Below are 14784 nucleotides of genomic sequence, written 5' to 3'. Positions count from 1 at the left end.
TAGTCTTGGAGACAGCAATGACCAGGAAGTGCAATCTTTAAGGACAGGGTGATGTAAATTTCTCTAAACATATGAAACCTTTTTTGTGTATTGCTGTAACATCTTGTTTTACTTATTTTTGTTCAACTGTTCCATCTTATGTAAAAAACTTTAAGATGCAATCTTGGTTAATTGGATGTGCATATTCATTTACAGAAAAGCCTGGCCACAAAGGCTTTACTTGATTTTTATTCATTATAATCAGTATTTATTTCACATACAGTATTGTAGGTACTGTGATTCTAATTTCAATGATGTGTGAAAAAATGAATGCTTAATTGAAAAAAATAGCTCACGTAGAGCCTTGGCTGTAGATGGAAACTCTTCTGATAGGCACTGAAACATTTGACAATTTTTTGGATGTTTTAGAAAACAATAATTTTGAAACTCTATGAGCAATTTATTCCAGATTTTCTAAAAAAGCAGATGACATCATATACATACAATACTAGCCACTGGCAATCAATCAGTTGTTAGCTCTGAGTGATTCAAATAATCAGCTGAATTGCATTTTAGTTTATTCTGAGCAGTATTGGTAATTTACGATTATTTCTCTTATTAAGGAGGACTCACATAATCTCCGCTTCCTCCTCAAGTTACTTACTGCTATTACGTTTTCTGCATATTCTTATTAATTACAATAAATTATCAATTTCTTTCAGGTCATCCAGTAATATTAGGAGAAATCTCTATGAACTCACAGACTACTTAATTCACAACAATATTGTGTATATTAAGCAAAATAACAGACGGAAAGACAAATAGACGTCGGTCTTTCACACTTATATTTAAAAACACCTACGAAAAAAGGTTTTAAAAGAATCAATGGTTAAGTTTGCTAACATGCTGACAGTTGCTTTTATGAAATTTAGTAAAGGTGCTTATTTGAATGGAAGTATACATATGGTATAATAAATATGCTAAAAACTACTTACTCTCTTTGAAGTAGGTTTAGCAGATAAAGTAGCACCAATATTTCCTTCAATAAACACTATATGTACTATTCCAAAGAAAAAAATTAAGACAAAAAAGTGACATTACATTTGAAACTTTTTGTCAGATTTTCCATTACCAGAAAGAAATAAGTTAAAACCTTTTAAGAATATATGATTTTGTGTCAAAGATGCATTGTAGGTTTTGAGAAGATTATGGTACATCACAATACTTTTAGCAAACATATTCAAGATTTTTTTTTCTTTTGGCTATATCTTTATAAAAAAGGGGATAGCACATCCTTTTAATAATATACCCACAATTAATTTCTTTGGAAACAAAACTAGAAACTGATACAATAAAATGAACTACATTGATTTTTTATAAACGAATTATCCCCCTTAATTTGTTAAATGGCAGTAAATTTTTAATATGGGTTACAAAATATAAAGGAAAGTGACAATGGTTCTAATATATTTAAAAAATAATTATTAAAATTTATTATAATTCAATAAAAACACATGCAAAATAAGCTTAAAAAAGCTATTACCTTTTCTGAAGCATTAGAACATTTATTTAGATGCATTCAGAAACATGTCACAGAAATAGAAATTAGTTACATAAGAACAACCATGCTTACTTAACTAGCACAGAAAAGTTTTAGGAGAATTAAGCTCAGCATTGAAATATTTATTTAATGTGCCACAAAAGTATTATGAAAGAAATATAAAACTCCAACTAGGTGATATTTTTACATGGCATGAATAGGCATGCAATTATTGCACAGACACAAAAAAAGGTGGGAAGCATATTGTCTATCAGAATTCATTTTAAAATGAAACATCACTGATATAATATCTGTAATAGCATAGCTCTGAGTGAATTTTATCATATATAAAATCCAAGCTACAGTTATATCTCATTATCAACAAAAAAATATTATAGTACCAATCTCAGTGGCAGAAGAGACTGCACTTGACTTTTCTGCTTCCTTTCTCAATTCAGAAAGTTTAAATCTTTTCAATTTCTTTTTTGGTGAAGGTAAAGGTGATTTCCTTTTCCGCCTGCGTAATAACCAGTCATGTGCCATAAATTTGATACACTGCAATTTAGTTACCTTTCTAACATTTTGTTCCTCAATACCTAGAATCAGAAGAATGAACACTATCTAAATTAAGAATGCCAAGCCCAAATAAATATTCAAATGAAGAAAGCCAAATAGGAATGCATCTATTTATATATTTATTATTTTTTTATGCATTTACCAGACAGAGGCCATGATTTATTAACAACTGGCGGACTAGCATTTTTTTTTCATTTGATGTTATTAATCATATTTTTGTAGAGAAGTCATTTTCATTAATCATATCATGTTTGGCTTCTAAACACATGAGAGAGAATTTAAAAAAAAAAAAATACTAAATCCATTTGCGAATCTCTTAAAAGTAGTACCGAGTGCCACAAAAATCCTTTAATCACATAACAGCACTAAGTAATTAAGTCAACTTTCTCCACACCAGATGAATGTCAGTAAACCTGAGCAACCATACGAGAAAAGTGCAGGTCCCATGGCATAAAATAACATTAACCATCTTAGTGGCATGGATTTGGGGATCTGCCTATGAAGACCTGCATTGAAATCGCATTTAATAGCTAAATGAGTATAATTATTTATTTTAGTTTCTGTTTTCATAAGTTTCCATTCATTAAGATGATACACTGGTCATCAAAATTAAAGGATAATAACAGAAATAAACATAACTGATATTTAATGAAAAATTATTATAGTTAACATAAATTATAATGTTAAGCAGTTGATTACTCAAAAAATATTGAAACTAAAACAAAATTTATAGAAATTGGAAAATGATGGGAAAATTAAGTCACCTCTTGTGAAAAACATTTTCCCTTAATATGGTGTATGGATACCTTGAACAGATATGCATACTTCACATTTTGATTTCATAGACTTTGCCAAAGTGTTGATCAAGTCTTGTGGAACTGCACGCCACTCACCTAAAAGTGCACTCTTCAGCTCTGGAGGGTCTCCGAAGAAATTAGGCGGACTGAAATCCAGCACCCTAAGGATCCCACACATGCTCAATACGGTCCAAGTCAGGTAAGTAAGGTGGTCAATCCATTCTAGTGATATCTTCTTCTGTTTGCAAGTATTCTGACAGGATCTATGCTCAATGAGACTGAGCATTGTCATCTAACAGAAAAAACTCTGGGTCAACAGCACCCTTAAACAGTCTAACTAGGGGTCCCAATACTTTGTCCACATAACTTCTTTGACAGGATCTAGGCTCAATGAGACTGAGCATTGTCATCTAACAGAAAAAACTCTAGGTCAACAGCACCCCTAAACAGTCTAACTAGGGGTCCCAATACTTCGTCCACATAGTTACAGAACTTCTTTGAAAGACATGCAGCTCATTGTGGCCATTTGCCATGATTCATGAAACCATTAAACTGCAGTCATGGAAACAGTACATTTCACAGACAAGGGAAGGCAAGTTGTGTGTTTCTTCCTCTCTCCAGATTAAAACACATATCTAGAATCACCGTTTAGACTATATCTGGACTAGCAATACTCGGGCACAGTCGTCTTGGCTCCACTGAACATGATGACAGTGTCAGTTTAAACGGGACCATTTGGAAGCTGCAGTGAGTGGGATACAAAGCACTGGTTTTTCTCGCATACAGTCCAATCTCATTTAGCATTCGTGCAACAGTAGAACGATTAATTTGAATTTCTGTCGAAACCTGAAGGTCTAGAACCAAATTCCTTGCAGTCGTTTTGCGGTTTCTTCGAGCCGACAATAACAGAAAACGGTCTTCTGATGCAGTTGTTGCTTTTGGTCGTCCTCAACCAGGCTGTCTATCAACTGATACAGTGTTTAAAAGCAGCTCCAATTTCTTGATATGACACTTAGATTGATATTCACATTTTGAGCAACCTCCATGAATTCTACCAATTATTCGCCACTTTTGACCTTCACTCAAATGATGCCTTTGAGTCATAATTACTCAATATGGATAATTCTCAGAAATCGCATTCACTTTAAATAACACTACAGACCAAAATTCCAACATGCTCTAATGCACATCACATTATCAATCACCGAATTTGCAAATTTCCACCACTAACATTACTATCGGAAGTGCAATTTTGAATTTAATTAACAAAAATAATTACAGCAATGGGCATTGGTTACAACAGTAATTTAATGAGCATATTTTTTCTCATTATCCTTTAATTTTAATGACCAGTATATTTACATCATTAATACTATAATATACACCAAGAGACCTAATGATTAGATAAAGGTGATCATGTTACTCAAGGGTTTAATATCAAAATAAATGATATGCTGAGTTTGGTTCTATCGAAATGGTGCATGGTGAATTGATTACTTCAAATGTGGATGTGTAGTATAATTGTGGACCTAATACAATGAATGGACTGCTGGCATACTCTGATATAAAAACTTCAGAAGCTGCTTAACAGAAGAAACGTGCACTATGAAGAAATAATCTGCATATACAATTATTCCTGAGTCTACAGTGTTTTGAATTTTTTATTATGACCTGGAGATGCTGAAAAATTATATAAATATTTAACTTCAATTAATGCAGACAAAAGTACAGTTCATATGAAACATTCTGTACTTGTCTGGAACTCCACAACAAAGGAAAAACACAATATTTGTCAAATGAATGGCATTAATCTGCTTCACCGAAAAGATACGCAATTCAACAGATTCCATCCCTCCACTGAACGTTTTTTCAATGTCACCCTATTCAAGAGGATTAAACTGAACGCCTAGTATTATATAACATTTCTGCCATTTCATCTGTGTCAAGCAGTTTGGGTAAACTGACCAGCATTTATGCACAATGCCATTACCTTCCATATCAATCTTACAATACATATTGCAGCTTTAATGAGGGAACTTGTACAGTGATGGGGGGGGGTGTCTTAGAATGCCTGATACAATTCTATCATTTGATTCCAAAACTTAATACATGTTTGTATGGGAGATCTGCAAACAAGGAAGCTATTACAAACAAGAACAAAATGAGACCAGGTAGCAGACTGTTGTCATGATGTCACCTGCAATCAATGGTCTTCAATGTCATCTATATCATTGGAAAGATGTACAGAAGATCTGGGAAAATAATTGAGGGATATTAGCTGTTTGTATGTATTCTCCTGTACTTAACTGTAAATTTTTAATCATAAAACCATGCTTTTCATTTTCGTATTTTATTTACTTATTTATTTTTCCCCCTGCTCTTCAGTCTTCACCTACATCAAGCTCCTATTTCTTGGTAGCATTCATAAGCACATTCCATTTCTCTTCAAAAGCACATAATGATTTATATTTGTTGCATCTTTATCAGAAGTTATGACTTAAACAAGACTCATATTATTATTAGCTTTATTAAAAGGAGATTAAAGGGGATTTAAAGGGGATAAAATGAATCTTCTTTGTGGTAATTAATCTGTTTTCTCTCCTAGTGGGTGGGAATATGTACTCATCCATAATAATCTAATAACAATACAACATTTGAAATGATAATTTGGTAGACAAATTAGACTTTTGGACTATAATTACATCTTTGAAAAAATATAAAATGCCCATATGGCAAGAGATGTCTCTAATAAGTGGCATACGCAATTAATTATTCAATTTTTGGCTTGTCACTGCACAACAGGAGAAATATGATTGATTATTTCACCTGTTTCAATATGCACATTCCTAGAATTTTACTCTGATATAAAATTAACTCAATCATGGTAGAATTCAGGAGCTGTTTAATATCAAAGTATTATCATTCAGCATGATATTAAGCCTGAGTAACATTAATATTCTGTAATTTTATTTTGCAACATTTTTTTTCATTCAAAGCTCAGAAATAACGATATTGATTTTAATAGTATATAAGGTCATATCCTCCCATCCGAACACCCAAATTAGAAAAAAAATCTAACTGGAGGTGCAAAGGCAATAAAAATCAGCATAATATTAAAAAATTTACAAGACTAGTTTCAAATGTTTAAAACCTTTTTCAGCTGCAAGACAACAGATGACAAAAGAGAAGCCTGTGCTCGTGCATAACAATGAGAGGAAATAAATAAAAGTTATTAGCACCATTTACTGATAAAAACGAAGACAACTTTAACAAGTTGACTGCTGTGAACATTTCGTGTGGTTTGCCCATGGCGCCATCATGAAATTTTTTATGTAATGTACATTATGGTGAAATATTACCTACAGAAGATAAGGTTAGTCATATAACTGTGGTTAATGCACTTTTCATGGTCTGAGGTGCTGCAGACCATTTTTTGTGATTTATTATTCTTCAAACCATTATAGTGACAATGGCATTATTTAAAAATTTATCAGTATCCATATTTACTCTAATTATGTATTTTTATTATTGCCCACGATGTTAGTCACCAGTGGCCCCCTAGGCAGTCAATATATTAAAATTATTTCCTAAAAAGCTGAGGGTACAGACAGACTGAAATTGGGATCATTATCTAGCACTGAAAGACTTTTATAAATGTAAACTGCCTTTAGAAAGTCTAATTCACCAATGGAAGATATTTTTTGAATAATTTTGATTGCAGAAAAACGTAAAATGTAATCTTTTGACCAACAGTGATGGGCAAGAGAGGATTCATGTGTTTCTTTTTTCTTGGCATAGGCCTATGTTTCTTAGGACGACATTTTAAGGTTTTCTTAATGTGATCAATTTAAATTAAAACACACTAGAAAAGAATCCTATATATTATATATAGCTCAGGAGTTCATATTAGAAATGGGGTCTTGAACCTTTTCCTGGGGTCTGGGACAAATATGTCCTAAGCATTCACAACATTAAATACAACATTAAATCTAAGAAACGTAGTTTACTAAAGAGATATCAAATTTGCTACTTAATACAGAGTCAGAAATAGCAGAACCTGTCGATTTGTTTTTATGTTACCTAGTTCAATGAATAGTTGACTAAAGTGCTTCAATAGATAAAAAATTGTCTCTAATGTGAAAGTATGAAGCTTTGGATTTTATTGACAGATGAAAAAAACAACCCCAAAATTCAATTCCCGTAAAATGAAGGCAATTTATAACGAACTAATGGGAAAAAAAAGAATGACAACAGAATTCTTTGATGTGCTGAGAGGAACATTTTTTAACATCTTGGTCAATAATGTTAGATGCAAAATTTATGTCAACAGCAGTTGTTTTTTAGATAGTTTAATTCTTGATCAAATGTTGATTTAGAGAAGCAAATTTGGAGTGCTTGAGACAAAAGAATAAAATGAAGCTAACTTCTGTTTACTAAGATAATACTAGATAATGTAAGATACGTTAAAAAATACTTGGAATAATTTATGGCCCGCTACCATATTTCACGGTGAGGACGATGAAGATGAGCCACGAATCTGAAAGTTTTCGGACATCGCAAACTAAAGGTGAAATTTTCCAGTTATTGGATTCTGTAAAGAAATCTGGAGAAGCCGTAATAAATGAAGATGATATAACAGAAGTTTTTCATTGCGACGAAAATGTCCCAATCACCAAACAATTAATGGACGACGAAATCTGTAGTATGGTTCTAGATCCAGAAAATACCGCTTCCGATAGATGGAACTTTGTAACTGAACACAAAATTATGTCTGTTTATAGAATTAAAGAGAAAGTATTAGCACAAAAAATGAAGCAACTTAAACAACTTACATTGAAAGAAATGTTTAATAAAGTAAATAAATAAATATTAAGCTTTTTTTTTTTTTTTTTTTTTTTTTTTTTTGTAAATTTGGATACCCTTTAGATCATAATTGCTCTTTATTTCATAAATTACGATTTCATAGTTTTAATTGTATAATTTCTGCATGCCATCTTAACAAATTTAAATTGATCTATAATCCGGAAAAACCCCTAATCCGGAATCGCCGAAGTCCCGACGTTTCCGGATTACGGACTTTGTACTGTATAGAAAATAAAAAACTTGAATCACTAATTATTTTTCATTTTATATCATAACTGTTTATCACTTTTCAAATGTCACGTTTACTGATGTTCAGATCCAGTAACTTTGATTCATGCAGTCCCATATATTAACAATTTTTTAAAAATGCGAAGGAAATATAAAATTTAGATTCTTTTTTACAAAAATTTAGCCAGCTTATTATGAATTAATCAAATTTACATTAAACCAAAACAAACTTCTTATGATTGTGTTGTGATATCATAGTTATCCATTACTTTGTTAAATCACAGTCTGGCAAGGACATATATGTGTTAATAGTATTTTGAGATGTACATTGCAAATCTTTCGTTTACTAAATTTTTTATAGGAAAAATTTTTCTAAAATATTCTGGTTACTTGAAAGCCAAATAGTCAGACTTTTACTGATAAACATAGCAATGTACAATATATTAAAGTAAATTAAATACAAATGTTAACTGATTAAACATTGCTTGAATCTTCAAATAAAAATCTACAAATGTCTACAGTAGATTAAGAAAGCCAGATCAAACAAAATTTAATAAGAACAATAAAATGTAATAAGAAAAAATATAATTCAGATGAAATAAAATTTAATACGAAATATTATGCAAAAAATCACTAGAGGTGGGAGGAATGGAAATCTCATAATTTAAGTTTTATTAATTCGATACATTTCATTTATTTGTTATGAAACATGTTTCTTGCTAAAGGCTAAAAATTAAAAATGGGAGATCTGTATCTTCTGGGAGGTCAGGTGATGTGATGGAAAACCGGAAGAGTTGACAGCTGTCACGGATTTGAGTCGCTGTTTTTCTAAGCTTAAAAACACTTTACACATGCTCTTTATTCCATTCAAGAATTTCTGACAATGCTCAAGATAATGAACCTATCACATAGTACTTGTTGTAAAATGAACTAATGCAAGAAGACATCCATCCACAGCTTATCTGTATTCTTTATATTATTAGCATTATTCATTTATTTATTATTATTATTTTTTTTTTTTTTTTTTTTTTTTTTTTTTTTTTGAGGGGGGACTAGGTATGTAACCACCAATTTATATACAAGAAATGCTTGCTATTTGTCAACTTGTCGCATTCCTTTGAAGCATATCCAGCCTTTTTAGATAAATTTGCACGTAGGCTCAGAAGACTTATGTTGTAATTTTTCCCTAGAACGGGCTGGCTCCATGGGCATTTTCGTGGTTTTCTTCATGTGTAATGTGCATACAAGCCAGTTTCCTTTAGAAAGTCTTCCATGAAGGGATCCCTTCCCTCAAGCAGATAGCCCTCGAGGCTTTGCTGTAATCACATCAGCCAAACCAAACCTATGAAAACTGAAGTATGTAGTACTACATCCAATGATTATGAATATAAAAACTGCATAAGGACTTTTATAGATATAATATATACAATAGATAAAATAATGTTTGCATGTACTTGTATATTAGGTAAAGGCCTCTGTGAGGTTCCCTATAATCCAAACATCCAACAAAGTTCAGGGACATCAGAAAAGTCGTATAGCAGCACAGAAGTGTATGTAAGTTTATAAACATGATTTAAAATAACATTTTTTTCTTTATATTTATTATGAAGAAAAGCTAATATAATATATCAGCATACTACGAGTATAATAAATTAATATCCTCATTAAAAAAATGAAACAGATAATAAAAAAGAAGAAAGGCAGGGGGGATAGAAAGAGGAGTTTTCAGTTTATTTATTTTTTTTAGGGGGGTTTAACATTCATGTCCAATTTTTTGTTTACAAACCCCAGAATAATGATATTCCATGGACTATCCCACCAATGTAATCTAGTTTTCCATGGAATGTATGAAAGGCAAATCTAGTATTATATAATCAAAAGTGGTAAAATGGATTTTGATATGAAAATCAAGGTTCACCTGAGGGTGAATAAAGCAATTTGCTCAAAGTGAATATGAGTGAGTTTCTACAATACAGGGTTTGATTTCAGTGTGTAATTACTCAAAATGGTTTGTTACAGTTCCAAAGTATCAGCTGAAAAAATCTGTGAGATGACGAATCATTAGCCGTTAAGAAGCAGAGCAGACAATCATGGAAGTCGTTACGAGTGAATATATTTCAATTTTATTTGCTTAGGGCCTGGACAAGGCCCTAAGCAAATAAAAACTGCTTCTCAAGATTTGTATCTAGCAATAACTGACTTTGGTGACGGGAAGTCTATTGCTCAGCAGTTGAATTCAGATTTTGCAACTGCCACTGGAAGTGTTGTATCATGGGAAACTGTATACATAAGGCTTAATAAAAAGGCCTTTATGCCAGAAAGCCAAAGGCACGTGTTTCATTGTCTTCACAACAAATAGTGCAAAGACCATCAGAACAGGATTGAACACCAACGGTCCCATGTTCTCTTAACTAATGAGTCGAGGTTTAAATTAACGTCCGACTCTATGTTTACATCTGAACAGAATCAGGAAAGTGAAATCTTGCTTTGAATGTTACGCAATGCGACTGTTTTGATAATGCAAGTGTAATAATGATTGATGGATATATACCCCTACACATTTCCAACAGTAGATTAATCCCAGAAATATCAAGATCAAGTCTTAGAACGTTATGTAAGACTTCAGACAGTTGCACATAAGTTGGACATTTTATTTATGGAAAAAATAATGCTCATCCACCCCGAGGAAGCCTCATTGATGAATTCCCTGGAAATGAAGATATCGAGTGAATACCTTGGCAGCAAAATCTCCAGATCTTAACTAAACAGAGAACTTACGGGATTACCTAGGAAAAGCAGTTGCATGCAGACATCCTTCTCCTGGAGATGTAAAACTAATGTTAACAACATTACTGCTAGCATTAAACATGTTGTGTTATATGTGTACAACTCATTATTGATCACATCCCTCATATTAAATTCATAATAGTTAATTCCATATTAAATTCATATTTTTCCCAGATATTTTTTCTCTCGAACTCTCCTTGCAATATATTACTACTATTTTTATTGTTTCATGCTATAGTTTTATATCAGATGCAGTGCTATTAAATTTTTTTCTTTGTTTTTAAGCGTCACAATGTTATGTATCATTCCACACATATTCAGGAAATTATATGCCACAGTTTCTGAGATATCCATTATTTCAGGCCTGTAAAGATAATTTCGGACTTGAGTGTAATATTAATGGCAACCTAATGACGTAATTAGAAGTTTTCAGAATATCTGAAGTGCTCATTGAATCATACTAGGGATATTGCTCTGATGATTTTTAATTTAATCTTGTATGCGCTTTTTCAATCTAGTGGTGATTATCATCGTAATCTTTAATACCAAGTTTGCTGGCTTACTTCAACTCGTTAAAATGCCATCCAATCTAGCTCTTATTTAGGCAAAGCTTAAACCTTCAAATATCAAAGCAATGCTGGACACATGAAACTCGTGTGTAAAATGCAACAAGTCTTGCACATTAAACAAAATGATAATGGAAGCAGAATAGGAAATATTAATCAAAAACAAAATATCTCTAATCATCAAAAATGCGTGATGAGCTGTCATATATATGGACAATGATAATTTCAAAACCCGCAGTGTTTATCCATAGATCTAAAACAACTGAAAATAAACTCTAGCAAACTGTCAGAAATCTTCTGACGTAATGAGACATAAAAGAGCTCTACTTGCTAGGTGGATTTTTATCCTAATGCAGCAGGGCTGACTTTGTTCCTGGAAATAATCTAATATTTTTTGTTAGAAACAAGAATCATCTCACAAAAACTTTATTGTTGAAACAGTCCATGAAAGGAAGATAATCCTTTACTAATTGATGAAGTGAAATCTCAAGAATTCCATTTAATAAAAGACGATACATGATTTAAGTTCTGAAGCAATTTAAAATTTTGCTATAAGATTCTGATATAAACAAAGGTGATTCCAGTAGTACTTGGCAGCATTACACAATTTCTAATCTCAACACTTTACCGATCGCTAGCAGTTCAACAGCATACACATGTCCAACCGGTTGCTCAGCCACAGATTCTCGCTGCCATCACTTTCGTCACCACTATCACTTTCTGAATAACTGTCAGGACAATCTGATAAATTGTCTCAATAAAACTCTCCAGTACCATGTGTTTTGCTCATTGTGAATAGTAAATTTTTTTTAAACGGTGTGAAAATGTGGAAGTTTACAAAGCAACACATTTGACGCAAGTGAGCAATGTACCTCAATACTAATAATAAAATGCAGATGATATAGCAAATGGCAATTGTTTATCCCCATGGTAGCCCCGAGAAAAAAGCAATTAACAGGCTATCGGTTGGTAGGCGTTGGCGAAAAATAGGTGATTCATAAGCGATCAGTCGGTTGGTGTTGGCGATAAAAAGCCGATTAACAGGCGGCCAATCGGTAAAGTGTTAACTAGCCTCAAGATTACTGAATTTTACATGCAATACAAGTTCCTGTAAAATAAATCAAGTATAGAAATATAGTACAAGTAAGAAATTAGAAGAGTAAATGTTCCACTAAGACACATAGCACACAGCTAATTAAAAATTAACCTTAAAATCCTCTATGTATCACTAAAAATGACAGAAGAAAATGCAGGATGTTACGGGCAACAAAGCATAATAAAACAATGACAGAAAATTTCCGTAACCACTAAAGGATTAAAAGCAGGAAGATTTCATTTCTTCACCAGAATATTTGTTGTAACTAAAATGTAGCCCCTTTTTTATAATGCAACTTCCCCATTTTGCTTCCTTCTTCATTTTCAGAAAATTTACTTATAAGATTGACACTGCTTGATAACTGTTATACATAAATTAATTTATGCAAATTTTCTTTCCTAACAGCCATGCAGAAAAAATAACTGCAGAAAAGTTCTCTAGGCCAAGAAATCTCATCTATATAAAAGGTAGACATTTCACATTATTTCCATAAAAAAAAAAAAAACTTTACTTGTTTCTGAATATATTTTCATTTTTGGCAGCAACTATTGACTGCAGAATATCTAAGATATTATTTGAGCATTGTGATCGAGCAACTAGACATCTAGATGCAGGAAAAAATCCAACTCAAGTTCCCACATCAACAGATATGTCAAAAAGTGTTATCTCACAGTTAGAGAAGACTGCTGAAGGTGGAACTGCTATCCAGGAGGCATGCTGACTGTATGAAGACCTTCACAAAAAGACAAATATGTCAGCCCAGTTAAAAAGGAAAATAAATGCTAATTCTGACCAGATAGCTGCAAACCTTGGCTACACTACCAATATTTGTGCAACTGTAATTTTTTTCTTAGTTTAAAGGGGCTTTGTCCCTGAAGGACTATTGTTTTCGTTTTGAGATTTTGCATTGAATCACTATAAACGGCAAATCACTTTTGAAACTGTTTCCACCAAATGTTAGAATCCTCCATTATATTTGAAGAAATTAAATAATGAAAAATCTGCATAAATGTATGCATATTTCTCGCATTGCGATAAAACAATGGTACATAGAACCATCGAATTTTGAATGACATAAGTCCTCCTACAAATATGGGCATGTGGAAGACCAAATTTGAAATTTGGAATTTGTTTTATTATCGATTTCATATTTTGTAAAACTTTAATGAATTTTTGAGTAACAAACTCAACAATTTTAAAGCGAGCAACGGCAACACTCTGTGTGTGTGGGGGGGGGGGACCTTTTTACCTACAGTGCAAAGAACATGATATTTAATAAGTAAAGGTAACACAAAAAAAGTTACAAAAAATGCCCCTTTGGACGTAATTTAAAATCTGAAACTTTAAGATTTTTTTTTACTAAATAATGTCGGCTTATGTGCACAAAAGGCCTGCTGCATACATTCCACAATAAGCACACTATCATCAAAAAAGATTTCATTGGTTTAACAAAGTGCATTTGTTGGAGGTCTGACCGTGGTCCGGAGTCATTTCTCTGGAGCCTGCATAGGGCAACCTGTCCAGATCTCAGATATGTCCCACATCTAAATCCCATATAGCACACTTGATGAACACGCTGAAAAATCACTTGCATCAGAAGAATTATCTTAGCCAGTATGTATTTAGAACAGGCAACTCAATTACACATTAATTGCTGTTAATTAATGTGTAATTGAGTCAATTAATGTGTAATTTTTAGAAAATAAAATCAATGGCTAACACATGGCATTTAATAGTATTGATTTAAACAGTGCCTTTGACACCTTGTGGTGGTCAGCCATAAAACAAGTGGAGAAGAAGGAAAGTGGAGTGCTCAGTTAACATTTATATAGCTTTAAGTGTGGAGTGCTCAGTTAACATTTATATAGCTTTAAGTAAGTACAGTACAAAGTCTCTAATTCGGATGTCCATAATCCGGAATGATCTATAATCCGGACCTCAAAGCTACAAACTTTCTGTGCATGCATAGCATTTAAGTATGCGCATAATACGTTTACGCATGCGCGTTTAATGTATAACGGACAGTATAAGCTAGGCTAAAATTATTTAATTATCTATTTCAGTTAATGTTGCAGATTGCATTGTTCCTTAATCTTCTAACTGGATCCGGCATATTATTTTTTGCAGACTGTTTGAGCAATTTTATAAAAAGTAAGCTTGAACTTTCGATTATGTCAAAAAGAGTTTCCGATTGAGCTGCCAAAGGATCTATAAAGCGAAAGCATGTTTCGATGTCCATCAAACAAAAAGTGAAATTGCTGCAAAAAATGGTTAAAGGCATGAAGAAAGTGACAGAGAGGTTAGTGAAAACGAAAAAATTTCGATTCACAAGTTAGTCGGTATTCTCGGCAC

The 14784-nt window shown here is 32.5% G+C and overlaps 1 protein-coding gene across 3 annotated transcripts in view; it reads right to left on the bottom strand.

Moving 5' to 3' along the window:
• The window catches only part of LOC118181322 (uncharacterized), a 104417-nt gene that overhangs the window by 45242 nt on the left and 44391 nt on the right, over positions 1-14784 (bottom strand). For 2 of the 3 annotated variants that reach the window (XM_085823431.1, XM_085823433.1), the window contains exon 4: positions 1921-2115. The exons of the other annotated variant lie outside the window; for it this stretch is intronic. In XM_085823431.1, the coding sequence (XP_085679557.1) occupies positions 1921-2115 (195 nt within the window). The remainder of the gene's footprint in view (positions 1-1920; positions 2116-14784) is intronic. 3 annotated transcript variants of the gene reach the window in all.

This window comes from Stegodyphus dumicola, chromosome 9 (assembly GCF_044657685.1).
Source record: "Stegodyphus dumicola isolate Sdum_Otavi_A_Nest chromosome 9, ASM4465768v1".
Classification (NCBI taxonomy): Eukaryota; Metazoa; Arthropoda; class Arachnida; order Araneae; family Eresidae; genus Stegodyphus; species Stegodyphus dumicola.
The sequence above is the reverse complement of the archived record's forward strand: the minus strand, read 5'-3'. Positions and strand labels throughout refer to the sequence as shown.